Source organism: Lagenorhynchus albirostris, chromosome 13 (assembly GCF_949774975.1).
Source record: "Lagenorhynchus albirostris chromosome 13, mLagAlb1.1, whole genome shotgun sequence".
NCBI lineage: Eukaryota > Metazoa > Chordata > Mammalia > Artiodactyla > Delphinidae > Lagenorhynchus > Lagenorhynchus albirostris.
In genome coordinates, this window is record NC_083107.1 from 73,941,868 (window position 1) to 73,961,345 (window position 19,478).

A 19,478-nucleotide genomic window follows, 5' to 3' on the forward strand; every position below is an offset into this window, starting at 1 on the left:
TAGGATTTTTAGAGACAGTCTAGTCTCATCTTTAATTTTATAGGCAGAAACTGAGAGAAAAGTGCCTTGCCAGGATCCAGCCAAGGCTCTGTCTTAATCTAGGGGTGGGGTATGGTTATGTTAGCTGTGGATATAAAGACAGTCTACAAAGATATCTGATGGTTCTCTCAACCTTTGGATGATGGCAGAGACTCCAGATAGTATGGCGTGTTCCTGGAGTGTTCACAGCTAGCTCCACATGACTCATTACATTGCAGCTCAGGGAGTAGGAGACTCCATGAATACTGTTCTAGCAATTGGGGGCAGATGGGGTGACATGGGAATAAAAAAGTAATCATCTTACCCCCACTATCTAGAATCTTCTTTCCTTCAACATCAATCCTCTATATGTTTAAAATGTGCCATCTGATTTTGCCAATAAATTGCATAAAGTTCAAGGTTGGGCGTTGAAACCCTCAATTCTTTTTTTTTTTTTAAATAAATTTATTTACTTTAGGCTGCATTGGGTCTTCGTTGCTGCGTGCGGGCCGTCTCTAGTTGTGGCGAGTGGGGGCCACTCTTCGTTGTGGTGCACGGGCTTCTCACCACGGTGGCTTCTTCCGTTGCGGAGCACGGGCTTCAGTAGTTGTGACAGCCCTCAGTTCCTAACTGAGCACTGCACTAAGTCATGAAGTGAAATTCAAGTAACTTAACTATTATTTTCCTCTAAGAATTTATATGGCATTTAATGATAATACTTCCTCCCCTTCCAGGGGTATCAGATCCTTCAAAACTTAATTTTTTATGTTATTCGGACTTCCTTCGGGAAGATGCACAATAACATAGACCTTCCTTTGTCTGTCTGGTTGGCAAAAATATCTTCTCCCTAAATGAAATTTCCAGATTACTTAAACTGACTCCTTTAAGCCCGAGACTATTTTATCCAGTTGGGTAAAAATTTGTCTAAAATATATTTTTTACTTATCTGCCTTCTTCGACAATGTAGGTTGATTATGGAAGAATTTTTCCCTAATGATTCAAGGACATCATTTTGATACTGTTACTATACTACGGTAAAATACAATTAAAGGGATTTTGCCTATGTCCTGAAATTTCTTAGGTGATAGTGCTTCGTTAAAAAGAATTCTCATGTCTGTTTATTTTATAGTTTTTCCATCTCCTCTCCTAGTGTTAGGTGACATTTCTCTTCCCTACTTACACTTTGTTGCTACTAATTTGCTGCAGATAGAGAAAACAGATAACACGTCTTAAATGAAGATATGAGATAATGAACACGTCTTAAATGAAGATATGAACACGTCTTAAATGAAGATATGAGAGTAAAATTGATAAAATTAAGTAAATGGATTTTGTTATTGTTCAGAGCAATAAAAAAAAAACTTCCTTTTGTTTCTTTTGGGATCCCCAGTGGTGTTGTACATACTCAGAATTTTAGAGACTCGAAACACACCACAAGTACAGCTGAGAAGCTTGAAAAACTTTACCAAAAGAGTCAAAATTGTATGTTAGATCATGTATGTGTTGAGTCAGGAGTACATCTCATCTAAATTAGGAAAAAAATAGATTCAAATATTCTGGAAGTAATGAGATCATTGAGCCTGTGGTGTACTTACACTATTCTGATGAACCTGCGTATCTGCAAAGTTAGACATGCTTGTGAGAAACATTTATATGACGTCACTAAGTTGTGTTCAACAATCAAGATAATCTGGAGGTGAGGGAAGAATAGGAGATAATTCATTTGTCACAGTAACTGTTGTCAGAGTCCTGTCCCTAGATTAATTGATAAGAAGCCAAAGGCAAAATGAGGAAGTACCATGAGGCTCTGAGTGTTTTAAAAAGAGATATGGCTTCTAACTGGGAAGATCAAAAAAAGCATCATTAAAGAGCTGGTATTTGAACAGAGGAAGGATGAGTCAGTATTTAGAAGTATTTATAAGCAGAATTTGATGGGGTTTTTTGGGGGGGTGGGGGTTGCTATGCCTTCTAAGCAGTAGGAAATGTATGAAGAGGAGAAATGGGCTTTACCACTGGGCACATGAAGAGAGCAGTGGGTGGTTGGATTTCGATGCAGCACAGTGTGTGTGAAGGGAGCAGTGGGATAGCAGAACCTAGGCTGATAGAGTGGAAAGGCAAGAGAGTTTGCACTCTGTCTTCTGGACAGCAAGGAGCCACTGAAGGATCTGTGATAATAATAGTCATTCATTGGGTAAATTAATGTCTCATTGAAAAGGAAAATAAGGGCTTCCCTGGTGGCGCAGTGGTTGAGAGTCCGCCTGCCGATGTCGGGGACACGAGTTCGTGCCCCGGTCCGGGAAGATCCCACATGCCGCGGAGCAGCTGGGCCCATGAGCCATGGCCACTGAGCCTGCGCGTCCGGAGCCTGTGCTCCGCAACAGGAGAGGCCACAACAGTGAGAGGCCCGCGTACCGCAAAAAAAAAAAAAGGAAAATAAAATGGAGAGAGAGTATAGAGTAAAAAGTGAACAACCAAGTGATAGGCAAGTTTGCTAGTCCAAATGAGAAATAATGAAGACAGTATATGGGATTTGCCCAGGGAAATTGTTGAGAGAAAAGAAACAGGTCATAGATGTATATTAGGGGAGTGACTTTATTTGGTGGAAAGGAGGATGAAGAGGAGGAAGCAGAGAAAAAGGCAAAAGGTATAATAATTTTCCATGCTGTTGACTGCACTCTATTGGTGGGTCCTGAATTCACTTCAGTGGATTGCAACTAGTGGATTAGTCAAGATGCGGTAGACGGTGCCATGGTAACACAGTGTCTGTGGCTTTTAACGACAAAGATTTGTTTATCGCTCATGATATAAGTCCTTTAAGGGTAGGCTGCCCTTGTGTAGTTCTCTCCATGCACTCTTATTCCAGAATCCAGACTGATGGAATAGCTTCTATCTGGAATATTCCAGTCTCGTGGCAGAGAATAAAAAGGAAGTAGTGAACTACATGCAGCATTTTAAAACCTCTGCCTGGAAGAAGTGACGTTTGTCACTCCTCATACTGCATTGGACACAGCAAGTCACATAACCAGGTCTGCCAACAGGTATTGGTGATCGGAAGGCCATTAATGGCCTGGAAGAGAACATTTTTAGTGAAATAATGGGAGAAGGAGCTTGCAGGAAGTTAGGTGATCCAGGAATTGGCCAGTGAAGGGGAGAAGACAAGAAGATAACTTAAGGAAGAAGCTGGTCAAGGGAACATCTTTTCCCTGTAAGTGGGAGAGAATTTAGCATACGCTGGGGGGAATAACCCATGCAGAGAGAGAGATGCTGAAAATGAAAAAGAAATAGAAATGTTTATCGGAGCAGATTTCCTTCTCTTTGTCCTTTAAGCCTGCACACTTGAAAACCAGGAAAATTGGATTTTTCTTAATCTTCACATCCTTGCAAAGGTGTTTTGGTGCCTTATACTTGGTTCTTCATTTGAGCCCAGAAACCTGAAACAGTTAAAAATTGAGGTTATTGTCATTACTAACAGTTATACATGCATTTGAAATTTATAAAACATGTTCATATGTAACAAGGTTATTTAACAACCTAATTTTTTCCCACTTTACAGATGAAACCGAAGTTCCAAGGAGTTATGTGTCTTATCCATATGTCAGTTAGCTAAGTAAATGGCAGAACTAGGACTCTCTATTCTGTTCTCTAACTTTTCCATCATCAGCCTTCAGGTGAGTTAGTTACGAAGGTTACGATTATAAATAATTAGAGCAAGTTACTTCAACAAACCATCAAAACCTATTTAACCTAAACTTAAGGTTTCTACTGTTATTTCTTTAAGAACTGAGGTCTTTGGATACACAAGGAGGGTTTTAGCAGTTATGAGTGAATGCTTTCGGGGGAGGTCAGAGAGAATTGGGAGAAACGAGAACATGTCTTGAGTGTCTGGAGCATAGAAGATCAAGGGAGCTGGTAGTGAGGTATGGACCAAGGGCAGAAATTAAACTCCGAAGACAGTGAATCAGAATCCTAGAATTGAGCTGGGGCAGAAGGAAGATTAGAATGTGAAGGGAACTGGAAGATTCTGCAAACACAGTGCACAATAGTCTACAGTTGTGTCTGCATAACCCATTAGTGAACCCCAGTGTGTGAAAACCACAGGGGTCAGGCAGTTGACAACTACTCTGGTTTGTGAAAGACTCTTCATTTCAGAAAACAACAAATCCCCTATTCTGAGGAAAGTTTGTACTGAATATGATGAAATGCTATTTTTCTAATCACTTATGCATTTATTTATATATATGTTATCTGTTTATGTGTACACACAAACACATTATCTTTTCTGAATTACCCACAGACTACCTTATTGAAAACTAGACACATGGAAAGTTTCAACTTTTCAACTTCAGCCATTTTTTAGTTATCTGCATATTAAAGAAAGATCCTGAAATTGCTTTGAAAGTGGAAAAATTGTGTGGGCTTTTTCATTTTTCATAACTCAAAAACTATTTAATATATTTTTCTCAAACTTTGCAAAAAAAAAAAAATCACCTTTGGGCTGAAACCAAGCATGGAAAATTTCACCACAAAGGGCTAATTTTTTGGAAAGCTGCAAGAAAATGAAAACAGTGGTTTATAATAGAACGTTCTTCATGCATGTTAATACTTAGTACTTTATCTAATGCATTTCATCTGAGAATTTCTGAACACTTTTCAGATTTAAATATTGAGCCATTTTAATATATGTGTATCCGTAGTAGACTGTTAGATATGGAAAATTCCCCCCATGCTCTCAAAGGTTCAGTATATATTGGGAGTTAGTGAGATGTGTTTAAAGGGACAGGTAGGACAAATGATGTGAAGTGGCTACTAGCCAGAGAAAGCCTTACATTAACTGCCTAAACGTATTTTATCACCACCTCTTCCTCGCCCAGGAGTAGTTGTGAGTAGAGTATACTTGATGACATAAGGTATTTGATTCATATATCTGAGCCAGTAGTTCTCAAACCAGTATCAGCATCACCTGGGATCCTGTTAGAAACACAAATTATTGGACCCCACCCAGACTTAAGAATCAAACTCTAGGGCTGAGACTCACCAGTCAGTGTTTTAGCAAGTACTCTAGGTGATTCTGATGCATGCTCTAGTTTGAGAACTAGAACTTTTTCCAAAAGCTTGGAACGTAGAATATTCTGAGATGTTATGGACAATTAAATCTGTCCTCGGTCTTTCCATACATGTCATCTCTGTCTTCTCATATCATTCCTTGGAAGCAGGAGGAATACTTATCAAGTTCTCTAAAAGAAAGATCTTCTTTTCTGTGTTTCATGTATTCTAGCTCTTTGCACCTATGACCTTACCACAAGCACAGTGAGCCCCCTTGAGTAAAGATGTTGATATAGGGAAACAGCACTACCAAGACGTATTTTCTCATTTCCATAATTCAAGCCTGGGATGGGACCATATATTTCATTCTCATTTCTTTGAAGTCTTAAGATCCAAGATTTAAGCAACAAGGTAGCAGAGGTCTGTCAGTGGAAGCTGATTTAAGCCCTGCTCTTTTATGGGCAAGTTCTTAATCTTAAGTTTCGTTAAGGGCCCTCTGCATTCCAGCAAACTCCAGTGTCAGTATTTTTGTGTTTAGGCACTGAAGTAGTTGTGTATGTGGCATTGTAACAAATTTTAAGAATATTCTCCTGATGACAGAAGTGGACTTCTGGCTGATCACTGGTGCCCCAGCTTGTAAGGGTGAAGCTTAGGTATAGCCTGGGAGAGGTGTTTAAGCAGTTTAAGGTTTATGTCTTCAAGTAAATTACAGCCCTCATAATATTTCACCCTTAAAAACTTCATTGTGCATCTTTTAAAAAGGACTTTTTCTTATATAACTTACCATGTCATTATCACACCTAGCAAAATTAATGGTAATTCTTTAATATTGTCTAATACAGTTCATATTCAGATTTTCTTAGTCCCCAGAATGTCTTTTTACAATTGGTTTGTGAGATCTTTCTTTAAATTAGAGGCTTTTCTTTCCAATTATAAAAGTTAATATATTTGTAAATTTCAGGAAGATAGGAAAAGCAGTAAAAAAAAGTAAATGTGCCTTTGAGGATTGCTGTAGTATCCAGAGAGATATAACATACTTACCACGAATTGCTTTTATAAAACAACAAGTAGCCTATTAAAACAGAATGTGAAATTGTTTAAAGAAGTACCAATGGGTCTGAGAATAATTTGTTACAAAGAAATTTGATGTAAGAGTTCATGATTTTAAAAGTAATTAATTTGCTCCTTGAGTTTTCATGCTTAGACCAGAGAGGATAATGCAATACCCCTTTCAATTTTGTTTTTATTTAATAAGAAAAAAAGGAAAATGTGGGATGTTTTTGCACTATTATTTATTAGGGTGTATTTAAGATACTTAATTCCCTTATAGATATTTAGCATAATTAAAGGTTAAATTATTATTAACTATTTTACTATAATTATTATTTATTATATTACTATAATTATAATTTAAGGACCTTATTCTTTCAACAGCTCTTGAAGGGGGTTATTCTTTTCCCATTTTATGCATGAGGAAACTGAGACTTAGAAGGACAGAAGTAACTTGTTCAACTAGACAGCTAATAAGGGGCTGTGCAGGGATTTGAATCCACATTTGTTTGGCTCCAAAGTCCATGTTCTTAGCCACTAGGCTAAAAGTTAATTTCTTATTATAAAGAATTTGTGGACATCAGTAAAAAGAACAGCAGCTTCTCAGATAAAGATGCAAAGGACATGAACAGATAATTCACTGAAGAAGAGCTAGATAATAAAGGCTCTCAAAAAATGTGTACTTAGCACAATGTATGACACAGTGCTTAATAAACTAGTGTCTGGTAGTAGTTAATAATGTCTGCCTATTAACTGAAAAAGTTCAGTGTTGTATGTGTATACTTCTTTATGCATTTTTAGGAAGTCTGAACAGGTGAATACCAGGTGGCTTACAGTGGTTATCTCTGGGGGTTAGAGGTAAGGGTATATGTAGGAGGTGGAGACTCTACATTGTTTCTACTCTTTTACAATGACCATGTGTTACCAGAAAAAAAAAAGTTCCTATAGAAAGTGTTCATAGCCTTTGAACCTACTGATTCTCTTTTTTTTTTTGCGGTACGCGGGCCTCTCACTGTTGTGGCCTCTCCCGTTGCGGAGCACAGGCTCCGGACACTCAGGCCCAGCAGCCATGGCTCATGGGCCCAGCCGCTCCGCGGTGGGATCCTCCCGGACCAGGGCACGAACCCGTGTCCGCTGCATCGGCAGGCGGACTCTCAACCACTGCGCCACCAGGGAAGCCCTGAACCTACTAATTCTTTTCTTTGGAATCTATATTAAGAAACTAATCTCAAAAATAAAGAACACATTTGTGTACAAACATTATTTATTATATCAAAAAATTGTAAACATCCTAATGTCCAACTCTAAAGGAAAGTTTGAATATGGAATTTGCAACTATTAAAATTATATTTTCAAAAGACATTGTAATACGTGAAAGTTAATTGTAGAATATTAAGGATGTTAAAATATAAAGAGAATATAGAGTACAACTATATGTCAAAGAAAACATACATTTAAAAGCTTGAAAATAAAATGACCAAAATGAATACAGTGGTTATGTTTGAGTGGTGAGTTTTGGAGTGATTTTTTTCTATTTATTTTTTGTCCTTAAAATTTCTTTTAATGGCATATATTTTTATAATGATTTAATGGTTATGTATTTTCTTTCCTTTTTTAAAAAGCAGTTTGATTTTATGACTTCATAACAGAAAGTTGGTTCAGGAGAGATAAAGTTTTCAGTAACTTGTTACACAGCAAGAGACAACAATCACAAGGGGAAAGTAAAAGGGTAATGTAATGTCAGCTTCACGGTTTCTCTGCAGGAAAACCCACCCCTGAGACCAGCAGTGGCCCTTGGTCTGTAGCAGCATCTTTGGCAGTAGCAGCCATCCTAGCCTTTTAACTCATCCTTCTCTACTCAATTAGCGAGGCTTTTCCCCTTCCTTGCAATTCTTTATAAACCCTGCCTTCCCCCACTTCACAAAATAATTTGGGTTGTCGTTAGGTATATATTTTGATGGCCTGCCTCACGATTGTTATTTGAATGTGATAACAAAACCACAGGTTGGGGCTTCCCTGGTGGCGCAGGGATTGAGAGTCCGCCTGCCGATGCGGGGGACACAGGTTCATGACCCGGTCTGGGAAGATCCCACATGCCGCGGAGCGGCTGGGCCCGTGAGCCATGGCTGCTGAGCCTGCGCGTCCGGAGCCTGTGCTCCGCAACGGGAGAGGCCACAACAGTGAGAGGCCCGCGTACCGCAAAAAAAAAACAACAATAAAACAAACAAAAAAAACCCACAGGTTGGGATTAGCATCATCATTCATCCTACTGCTAGGGTGAAGCAGACCTTATTCAGATCTCATTGGACTACAAGTTTCATAGTGGCTAGGACTTCAAGAGGGTCTGGGGTGTGAGTGAGTGAGTGGCCCATGCTAAGGCAGAGATGTTGTATTTGTGAATACCCTGGCAGTTGGATGGATACAGGTCTGAAAACTATAGCTTGTGCCTTGCTACATTTAGACCTTGTTCAGCCAATGAACTGGATGTTCACAGAAGAGCAGATTCTCAGAGCCTCAGTGGACGGAGCATAGCAGTCAGAAAAGGGATAACATAGAAGAAAGTAGAAACAGATGAGCAGAATTCTGTGAAATTGTTTTTTTGTGGCTATTGTTGATTCCAGCCAGAAGATTCTTTTCAGGCCTATCAGTTTGTGGAGATGAGAACTATGAATATGATCTTTAAGGAAGGAAAAGACTCTCTAACACGGTTACCCTGTGTGCATGAGGCTGTTCTACCCTCCCTTCTTGCTAGTATGGAAAATCTGTGAACAATATGCAATGTAGGCCACAAAAAATTCCCTGAAGTGGAAAAAGCCTAGCAGGCACTAAATGAAAGATGCTTCACAAGAATGAAATGTGGTTGCTTTGAGACCTTACATTCCGAGCCAGTTCAGAGCCATTGTATTTGGTTGGGAAGAAGCCAGATTATCAGGTATCAGGGAGGTATATTGACAAATGGATAAAGACTGAAGCCAGCATCATTTCTGACAACCTGTTCCTAGGAAACCAGACAATAAATCACTTCCCATTATCAGTCATACAGAGACCAGAGGAAACATGCATGAATGAAGTCTGTAGACAGTCCAGAAACTCCATTTCAACAATTTTATCTCCTCACCAGTATAGTTGTGGGAACTTCTGTATAAGCCAAACTGAGTGTTAGAGATTCAGGCTTTTCCTCTTTCTGAACGTACTACCTTCAGAAAAATGCTGAGGAGTTTCTTGTTCCTATTGCAGAGGAGAAAGGTTCTAGGACTTCAGTAATATTACACAAATGTTGATTGAAAGTGATTCAGAAGTGATTTCATAAAATCTTAGGGACGATTCTGATTATCTGGGTGCCAGGGGAGCTCTCCTCAAGGTCCTCTGAGGGAGATGGCCTCAACTTGTACCCTTCGGTCGTAGTCCCTACACCTGCCCTGTACATACCTAGTACTCCTCCTAAATATTATTATTTCTTGTCGTCCACTTCCTTTCTGTTTTTCCTACCACCACCTAACAGATGGCGTCTATCCACCTTTTCAAGTCATCTCAGTGCAAACTTCTGTGTGAGCTCTTTCCTGATTCTTCCCAGTTTTTACTGTCCTTCCCTTATAACCCTTTTTCTCAAAATTCTACCTTGTATTACAGGCATTGCATATTTATTTGATTCTCCCTATTAGATCGCTGAGCTTTTTTTTTTTTTTTTTTTTGCGGTACGCGGGCCTCTCACTGTTGTGGCCTCTCCCGTTGCGGAGCACAGGCTCTGGACTCACAGGCTCAGCGGCCATGGCTCACGGGCCCAGCCACTCCGCGGCATGTGGGATCTTCCCGGACCGGGGCACAAACCCGTGTCCCCTGCATCGGCAGGTGGACTCTCAACCACTGCGCCACCAGGGAAGCCCTGAGCTTTTCTTTTTTAAAATTAAGGTGTAACTTTCACACAATAACTCTTTTTTCTCTCCCTGCTTCAATCTGGTTATTCTGTCCTATTTTCCAGTTCACTAACCCTCACTTCTTCTATGTATAAACTCCTTTTAAACCCATCTGTTGAATTCTCAATTTCATTCATTCTATTTTTTGCTTATAGAATTTCCATTTTATTATTATTATAGTTAACCATTTCCTAAAATTCTACCTCTCATCATTTAATTTCTTTTTTTTAATTAATTAATTTATTTTTGGCTGCGTTGCATCTTCGTTGCTGTGCATGGGCTTTCTCTAGTTGCAGTGAGCGGGGGCTACTCTGCTGTGGTGCGTGGGCTTCTCACTGCAGTGGCTTCTCTTGTTGCGGAGCACGGGCTCTAGGCGCACAGGCTTCAGTAGTTCTGGCACGCGGGCTCAGTAGTTCTGGCTTGCGGGCTCTAGAGCTCAGGCTTAGTAGCTGTGGCGCACAGGCTAAGCTGCTCCGCGACATGTGGGATCCTCCTGGAGCAGGGCTCGAACCTGTGTCCTCTGCATTGCAGGCAGACTCTTAACCACTGCGCCACCAGGGAAGCCCTTGTCATTTAATTTCTTGATCGTATTAATCACTGTTATTTTGAAGTTCATGTCTGACTTTATTCTCCTTTGTACTGTCAACAATTTTTTGAAGTACAATTTTACTCTTAAAAAATAAAATTCAGAGGTGACATATTTGAAATAAAAATAAATGAAAATCATAACTGATAATTCTAGTGTCTAAGCCTCTTGTAGTTACATTTCTTTTCTGCTTTTTCCTTCTTTGTTTTTTGGTCATGTTGCCTTGTCCCTCAGTATGTTTGTATATTAGTCAGGGTTCTCCAGAGAAACAGAACCAATAGGATGTGTGTATACATAGAAAGTGACTAACTATAAGGAATTGGTAACACAGTTATGGAGGCTGACAAAGGCAAGATCTGTAGTCAGTAAACTGGAGACCCAGGAGAGTCGATGGTGTAAGTTCTAGTCCAAAAGCAGGCCAACTCGAGACCCAGGAAGAGTCAGTATTTCCGTTGGAGTCCAAAGGCAGGGAAAAAAAAACGGTGTTCCAGCTCAAAGGCAGTCAGCAGAAGGAATTCTCTCTTACTCAACCTTTCTGTTTTATTCAGACCTTCAACTGATTGGATGAGGTGCACTAACACTGGGGAGGACAATCTTCTTTACTAGGTCTACTGATTCAATGTTAATCTCATCCAAAACATCCTCTCAGACACACCCAGAATAACTTTTGACCAAATATCTGCTAATCCCATGGCCCGGTCAAGTTGACAACGAAAATAAACCATCACTGCTTGGTAAGGTTCTTTTTAAATTGAATACCTGACATTATATACGAAAAATTATTAAGACAATGTGAGGCTTCTGTCTTCCTCCAGAGAGGGTTTACCTTTGCTTTTGACTAGCAGTTATAGTGAGGATCCATCACTTTAATGTGAAAAGGAATTGGACTGAATCAAAACTATCTTTGTGAGGCCTGGTTCGTCACTGCTTCTAAGGGGTAACCCTTTAGTAGTTCCCACAGAGAGCCCAGGTGCCTTCTCTTTAATGGGCACCAAACGCCCGAGTTTTGACCCTTGAGCCACAGAAGATTTTCAGAAACTGTTCAGCTTCTTGGCCTTATAGCCATTGCTTGCAAATTGGTAAATAACTGAGAAGAACTGTTTCAGCACACCTCTCAAAGTTTCCTTTTTCTCTAGAATTTTGGCCCTTCAAATCTCCTCTGCCTTTGATGCTTCCAAAGAGACTTTAAAAAAATGCTTTTTCCAGCTTTTCTAATTGTTCTTGGCAGGCAGATGGCTCTGCAGTAGGCTAGCCTGCCACGCCCACACCCCATGGCCACCGTTACCACTGCTGCCTAGCTTCCAATTCTTCAGGCTTTGCCCTGAGAAGTATTCCATTTCGCGTTTTTTGTTCTTTATGTGCCCTGTTTTTTCTCTGGACAGTTTTGGAATCTTCACTTTATCTCCATTATATTTTGTGGTGATACTTCTTGGACTGTTTATCCTTTTTAATCTGGAAACTGGCATCCTTACGTACTGAAAACTTTTCTCGTATTTTTTTCTACTTGTTTTCTGATTATTCATGTGTTAAACCTCCAGAAAAGATTCTCTTGATTTATTTCATTTTCCGTTGTTCATCTTTCTCTTCTCCTTTAAAGTTCTATACGATGAGAAATGGATATTTTCCCCAGCCTTATCTTGGAATTCATCTAATTAAACTTTTTATTTCAAGCCTTCATACAAACAGTTTCTAAGATAATTTCTTGTTCCTTGTTCCGTTTTTGTACAGTCCTTTTTATTCATGGGTATTTCTCTCTCCCTCTCTGTCTCTGAGGAAAGCAAATTTTGGGCGTTTTGCTGTATTCTTGCGCTGTCTCTATTCATTCTGAATTTTCTTTTTCACGTTTTGCTTATGTTGATCTAGAATAGAAGGTTTCTCAGATGTCTAACATTCCTTTTTATCTATTCACATTTAAGGAATGAAGCATTGGAAATCCTAGGAGGTTTGTGTGGGGGAGTGGGCCTTGTCAGCTAGGCAGCTTCACCGCAGGGTCATGGGACAGGGGTCCTGACTTTCTTTTTTGGTGTTGTTTCCCAGTGTCACTATTAGTATGTTTTTTCTCTAGAGCCATTCAGTTTCTCCCCCTAAAATCTTCAGATCTTCTGCCTGAGAGCAGCATCATCTAAGTGAACCATAAGAGGCTGGTGTTTGCTTGTGAGAGTGTCAGCATTCATGTTGGGCTTTCACTTAATCCTCCTTTCCATTGATGGCCCTTTTCCCCAGCCATTCCCTATGCCTTCAACTTCTGTACACGATAAACCTCCATTCCCGAGGTGCAGCTCCGGAGGAGGAGCTGCTTGGGGGTACTGGATGAGGCAGTCAACATGGAGACCCTGCCCCTTAGCCTGGCTTTCATTTATTCAGTTTGCTGTGTCCTTGCACTGTCACTGAGCACCTGGTATGGACTTGAAGGCACCCATGATCAAAACAGGAAAAAAGCCCTGACCTTTCAGAGGTCATAGTCTGCTAAGGGGAGATGGTAATAAACATAAAAATTAATACGTTCAAAGGTGAGACTGCCTTGATAAAAAGTGGAGCAAGATGCGGGGATTAGAAGTGCCGTGGCTGGGGGATAGAGGGCAGTGGTGGACTGGACTTTATTTTTTAATACTTTATGTGGAAAGAATTTAAAACTTACAGAAGAGTTGCAAGAATAAGAATAGTACATAGAACACCATATACACTTGATCCCAATTGACTGTTGTTAATATTTTACCTCATCTTACCTGTTATTTGCTCTCCCTCTTCTGCCCCCTACTGCTCTCTCTGTCTCTCTCATACATATATATGAGGGGGGTAGGGAGAGTAAGTGTGCGTGTGTGTGTACACATACATATAAATAATATATATATGTGTGTGTGTGTATATATGTGTGTATATATAAATGTATATATATATCATATTTCTTTCTGAACTACTTGAGAGTAAGTTAAATATATCATGGTCCTTTGAGCTGAATGAATGTTTTTAGTTGGTGGCTAAAACTTGAACTGGTAACAGAGTATATGATTCCCATTTTCATCATACAGTATTTTCAGATACCATGGGACATTTTTAGTTGATAAATTAGTGACTGTCATATTTGTCTGTCAAGTGCAGCGTAACAGTTGGCAGAGATGTTTAAAGGCTCTCGGGAATGCAGGCCAATCCTGTTAGGGAAGGTAGGGCCTCGCCAGGGGCATTTGGCCACTCTCTGAGCTCTGTAGAAGCCGAGGCCTCAGAATCCCAGCGAGGCGGAGGTAAGACTCAGGAGCGAGTGCGGTGTTCGGCTAAGCCTAGGAGTTATCATAGCAGCGCCAGGAGGGTTGCTACCCTCAGGGAGCTGGTGCGTCTGGGTGACAGTGGGAGAGGAAGCACCCCCTTCAGAGACCTGTGAGGGAAAAGATATGTTAAGATATGTACATCTCTGATACATCTTTATTTTTTCCTGAATTGAAAGGAGGACAGATTCTTACCTGTTTCATTATCATAGCTGGTATTAGGGTTTATGGACTTTCTTCAATTATTTGGGCCTAACTTTTTGTTGTGAGTTAACTGCTTTTTTCCCCAAGTTTTAATCTGTATTTCACGGGTCTTAGCTTCCCTAACTGTTGGATTTGCCTGCTGTCAGATAAAATGGGACATACTTTGCCGTACTTTGTGCCTTGCTTTTGACTTCTGAGAAGCTAGGAGTGTTTACTGGGACAGCTTCTGTGGCAGAAATCCCTCGTTGTCTGGTGCTTTGGCCTGCACCCAGTGTGTGTCTCTGCCATGGGCCCTTTCATTGTCTCACTCTCCCTAGTCTGAAGCCCTGTGATGGATAACTTTGCCTGGTCTTCGTACAGGTATGAAAGTGGTATTTTAGTGTGTGGAACTGAAGCATATACATTTCACAGTTTCTTTCAGCAAAGTTAAACAGGGAAGAATCTTTTTTACTGATTTCCCTGGATAACCCTGAGGTCTGTCATCAGCACTTTGCTTATGTAGATATTCAGTGAATGTTTGTCAAACAATTTCTCTTTCCATGGCCCTTTTCAAAGGTTCCTAGGTGCCAACTTAAAAAAATTGCAGAACATGAGAGTTGTGAGTTAAGTTTTATTGGGGGCAAAATGAGGACTATAGTCCGGGAAACAGCATCTCAGATAGCTCTGAGAAACTGCTCCAAAGAGGTAGGGGGGAAGGTCAGTATACATGTGATTTTGGTGACGGGCGAGTACATGCAATCAGGCACATATTTTTTGCAGAAGGTTTCTGCTAGTCTCGTGAAGGTTACTGCTAGTCACAAGGAGCAGACATCACCATGAAGGATTTTAGTGCTTTTCTAGATTTGAGGAGATACAAGAATTGGGCTCATAAAATCAGCTCCTGAAAATACCTAACTATCTGCAGACCTGTTCTGCCAGTTTTTCCCAGAGCACAGAGTGCCTCATTTCTGCTCTCCACCCTGAACTCCTTTCAGGGGATGTTGGAAGTCAGCAGCTGCAGCAGCACATGATTTAATCCATGTAGAGGTAGATGGCAAGTGCCAATTTGTAGCTGACATACGCCACGATGAATAAGAGGTTTCTCGTGCCCATTTTATATGTTTGTATGGTACTCTTTATTTCCCTTAGCATGGTACCTATCGTGCGTTACTGTAGATACCTCTCCCATTCGACTCTAAGTTCTCTAAAAGCAGAGGCTCTTTCACCATTTCGTCTCCAGCACTCACCACAGCATCTGGTGCATCGTAGGTGCCAATATATCTTTAATGAATGAACAAATGAACAAACTAACAATCAGTAAACCCAATGAACGACTCTTCCCTCTCAAGTGGCTTAAGCTCTTAAAGACTGGAGTTTCTAACTTAGAAAAGTCCCAACCCCCTTGTCAAATAATTCATGTTTCTTGCTTCCTGACTCCCACAGAGTATTCCAGCTCCAAGTCTAAGGAATTGCCAGATAACAGTTTTTTGATCAGCAAAGCTATTCTTTCAGATTCTGTGTAGCTTTGCCATTATTAACCAAGAGAAAGCTGATGTTGCCGAAGGCCATAGTAGCTACATGAGAATATCAGCGCTGTAGACGTGAGGATGGGTTTGTTATTGTCACCATTCGCTGAATTCTGAGGCTGCCTGGAAAACACCGTTCGATGCGGAATAACAGTTGCTCTGCAGTAGATTGCTGCACTCCAGAGCAGCTGAGCTTCCTTAATTTTCTGTTGGAGTTCTTAGTGATTCTGAATCTGAAAGACTCAAAAGGAAGTAGATTACAAGAGATTTTAAACTGAGGAGAGCATTTTGCTTTCAAAATAAAATAAATCTGAAGTGTATAAAATGACAGAAGCTTGAGAAGAATGGGTTATAGGAAGATTTTGAAGCTATGTTTCAAATATTTAACTGTAATCATATGCAAATATCTCTGCAAATATGCAGCGTTCCTTGTAATTAACAACCCTGACATGTAGATTAAATGCATGAAATGGCTTTTTTTTTTTACATTCAGGTAATTAAAGTGTAGAAAAACCTCTGCCCCAGAAGATCTGAGTATAATTCACATGAATGGGAAATGGTAAAAGTGGTCAGTTTCATGAATGCCATCTATCTTAAGCAAAACATATTGAAGTGGCATAATTTTTTTTCAGTATCAATTTTGAAGGATCTTCCTTCTTAGGATTTAACGTTCTTTCTGAAGCTGAATGATTTGAAACACTTGTAAATATTGAAATATTGGCCTATCTCTAACAATAATGGTAGCAGTTGTTTAAACCACAGGGAATTATGTCACCAAACAATAATTATTACGAAATTCTTTTGTTTGCAAGTATGTCACCAAACAATAATAATTATTAAGAAATTCTTTTGTCTGCAAGTATACAGTGTAATTAATGGTTAATGGCATGGGCTCTGAAGTTACCCTCCTTGGGTCCATACTTCGTCTTTATCACTTAGTAGCTAAACCTCACTTTTCTCATCTATAGAATGAAGACATTTACTTGATGAGGTTGTTATGCATATTAAGTGAGATTATGTATATAAAGTACATCAGCCTAGTTCCTAGAAGATAGTAAGCTATCATTACTACTGTTATTCCAAGCAGTTCCCTACTGTGGGGCATATTCCTGTCTTACTAATGTATGAAATTGTTAAGACAGAATAGAAGATCTCAAAAAGCAAGCTCTTGATCATTAAAATAGAATGGAATTTGCAGTTTATAAACTGAATGCATATGATTAAATAAGCTGAATAGTCTCATCCTAAAGAGAGGAAAACATGGCCTTTTGGGGAGAAGAGATAAACTAAACTAGGATTATTCCTAGGTCTGCGTTTTGACTACCAACAGCTTTATCTTTGAAGGCTGCCTGGTTTATATTGCATGTTCTCTGACATGTCTTAACAATGTTGGCAGTCATACGAAAGGAAAAACTATGTGCTGTGTTTTCTTGTTTTCAGCTTGTTATAGTAGGGAAGTATCCTGCCATTACTGCAGCAGGTGGGCTCAGCTGATAAGCAAATAGGGAAAGTAGCAGTGATGCCATTCTTTCAAAGATGTTGAAGTACTGTTTATCATGGCTTCATTTAGTCATAACATATAGGCATAATTGCTGCACCCCAGAAAAGTAAGCTATCTGAACAGTATAAGTGTATTGAAGATATTTTTTAGATTTTACTCTGTTTAAAAATAAAATGCCTATTTAATGAAACAGGTTGTACAAAAACCACACCTGAACATCATACCCCTTACTTTATGGCTATACTTCAAATTGTTTCCTAACTTCCTTTCTGGAAAATGATTAATAATAATAATAAATTCAGGAAAAATAAACATCAAAATATTGTCTCCAATTCCCCAAACGTAGCCTGTATAAAAAGTCCCACTGTGTATATTTGCTTTCCCATACTAGTCAAGAAAACATGATTGTGCTTCATTATCAAAAGTGACTCAGATTTCAAATGAGAATGTGAAATATATAAAAATGTTTCCTTAGAGTAGAATGAATTGGCCAGCCTAGAAATTCTTTCTTTAATGAGACAGTAACATAAGAAAACGTTTTGTCATGTACACAGACTTGGAAACTTTTTCTGCACAGCTGTGTTGTAAAATTGGGTATACTTCCTTGACCTCAGTGATTTTATTGCCAGTAGGTGTCTATATGAATAAAAGAAATTTTTATTACTGTTCTTTAACCTATCATATTTGGACTATAAATTTCACTGAAATTATTGTTATGGTATCTAGGAAAAGTATAAGTTTCACCCAACAGGTAATAACTGTTGCTCTCCAAAGGCAAGAGAGGAAAACCAGTTTCATCAACTATTAGTTGTGATAAACAATCTTTGGTTTTCTTATATTATTGAGAGGCAATGATGCCTTCAGAGTACACATTAGAACTTCCTTATTGTTTCAGTACATTCCCATGATTTCAGAGTGCACTTTAATTCTCAATTTATTATTGATATAGATCAACCAAATGTAACCCTGTAGTTCCTCGTGTATTTTTAGAGTTTTTCCTTGCATGCAGTTTTGTTTAACACAGGTCACAGTAATGGATCGTTTATACAAAGTAACGGATTGTTGCCTCTTTCTGCCAACTGATTTGATCAGCCTGAAGTTCCTTAGATACTGTGGGTTACATAACTAGTATGGAATCTGTATGGTACATTTTTTAGTATGACAGTAACTGTATTAACCATTTAATCCTTTAGGACATTTTAATAAACACAAGGAAGCCCGTTATTTTGAAGTGAATAAACTTGAAACTAAAATGAGCAATGAGTTACCATACCGGACTCAATTACCAGACTTCTTGGAAAACAGATTATTTTCATTAGTTGATTGTTCTGGTTAACTGTAGATTGGCCAGGAAAAAAAAAGACAAAAAAACAAAACTTTTTCTTTCGAACTTTCCCCTTTTAAGTGTTTGTAATGTGTTTTAGCATATTCTCCTGCTTTTATAAGCAGAGTACAATAGAACATAATTTAGTTTTACTTTCTTGAAGAATTTGTAACACCTAAGAGTCCTAGTTATGAATATTTTCTCTTATCATCTCTGGTGCCATTATAAATGCAGAAGGTTTGAGAGTTGAATAGTTAAATTCTAGTCAGTGGAGACTGCATTATTCAGTGACATCTAATTTTCCAGGTATCACTTATAGGATATAGTTGAAGAACCTGAAAATAAGCAAAATTACCTTTGCCCTTTCAGAATAAAAAGTTCAGAGAACATATGAGCCCCAAGGCTTAGAATGTCTTCTTTGAAGCTTGCTAATTCCCTTTTATTCATAATTCCAACTATTTGGTTTCCAAGAAGAAACAGAATTTGGACACCCTCATTGTCAGCACATGCGAATCTGCCTAATGTTCATTATAGCATAGTATTCCATTAACTGGATATATCATAATTTATGTAACCAGTCCTAACTATGGACATTCATCTCCAGTCTTTTGCTCTTCTAAATAATTCTGTTTTCCAGTTTTCCCAAATGCATTTATTGAACAACTCTTTTTTTTTTTTTCTCCACTGATACCTTTATCATAAACTTAATTCCCATATATGTTCAGGTCTGTTTCTAGACTCTTTTTTGTTCTGTTGAGCTGTGTGATCCTTTTCTGATCATACAGTTTTAACTACTGTAGCTTCATAATATGTGTAATGTTTAGTAGAGCTAATCTCCCCTCTTTCATTTCTTTTTCAGAATTTCTAGGTTTAGTGCCTTTCATTTTCCAGATGAACATTAATATAATTGGTCAAATTTCAAAATAAAGATCATTTTTTAGTATTTTAATTGGTATTGAATGAACTGAATTGATTAACTTTGTGGGAGAATTTATATCTCTTTTGCAATGGAAGAACAAATGTCCCTTTGGATTTTAAAGTTTTCTTTATGTAAGTGTAGTACATTTCTTTTT

At 38.9% G+C, this 19,478-nt stretch overlaps 1 protein-coding gene across 5 annotated transcripts in view; it reads left to right on the forward strand.

Annotated features, from left to right (window-relative positions):
* Positions 1-19,478, forward strand: part of LDAH (lipid droplet associated hydrolase) — a 96,156-nt gene that overhangs the window by 38,083 nt on the left and 38,595 nt on the right. The window contains exon 5 of one of the 5 annotated variants that reach the window (XM_060169676.1): positions 3,572-4,151. The exons of the other annotated variants lie outside the window; for them this stretch is intronic. Within the exon in view, the coding sequence (XP_060025659.1) occupies positions 3,572-3,625 (54 nt within the window). The 3' untranslated portion in view covers positions 3,626-4,151. Of the gene's footprint in view, positions 1-3,571; positions 4,152-19,478 lie in introns of those variants that run through there. 5 annotated transcript variants of the gene reach the window in all.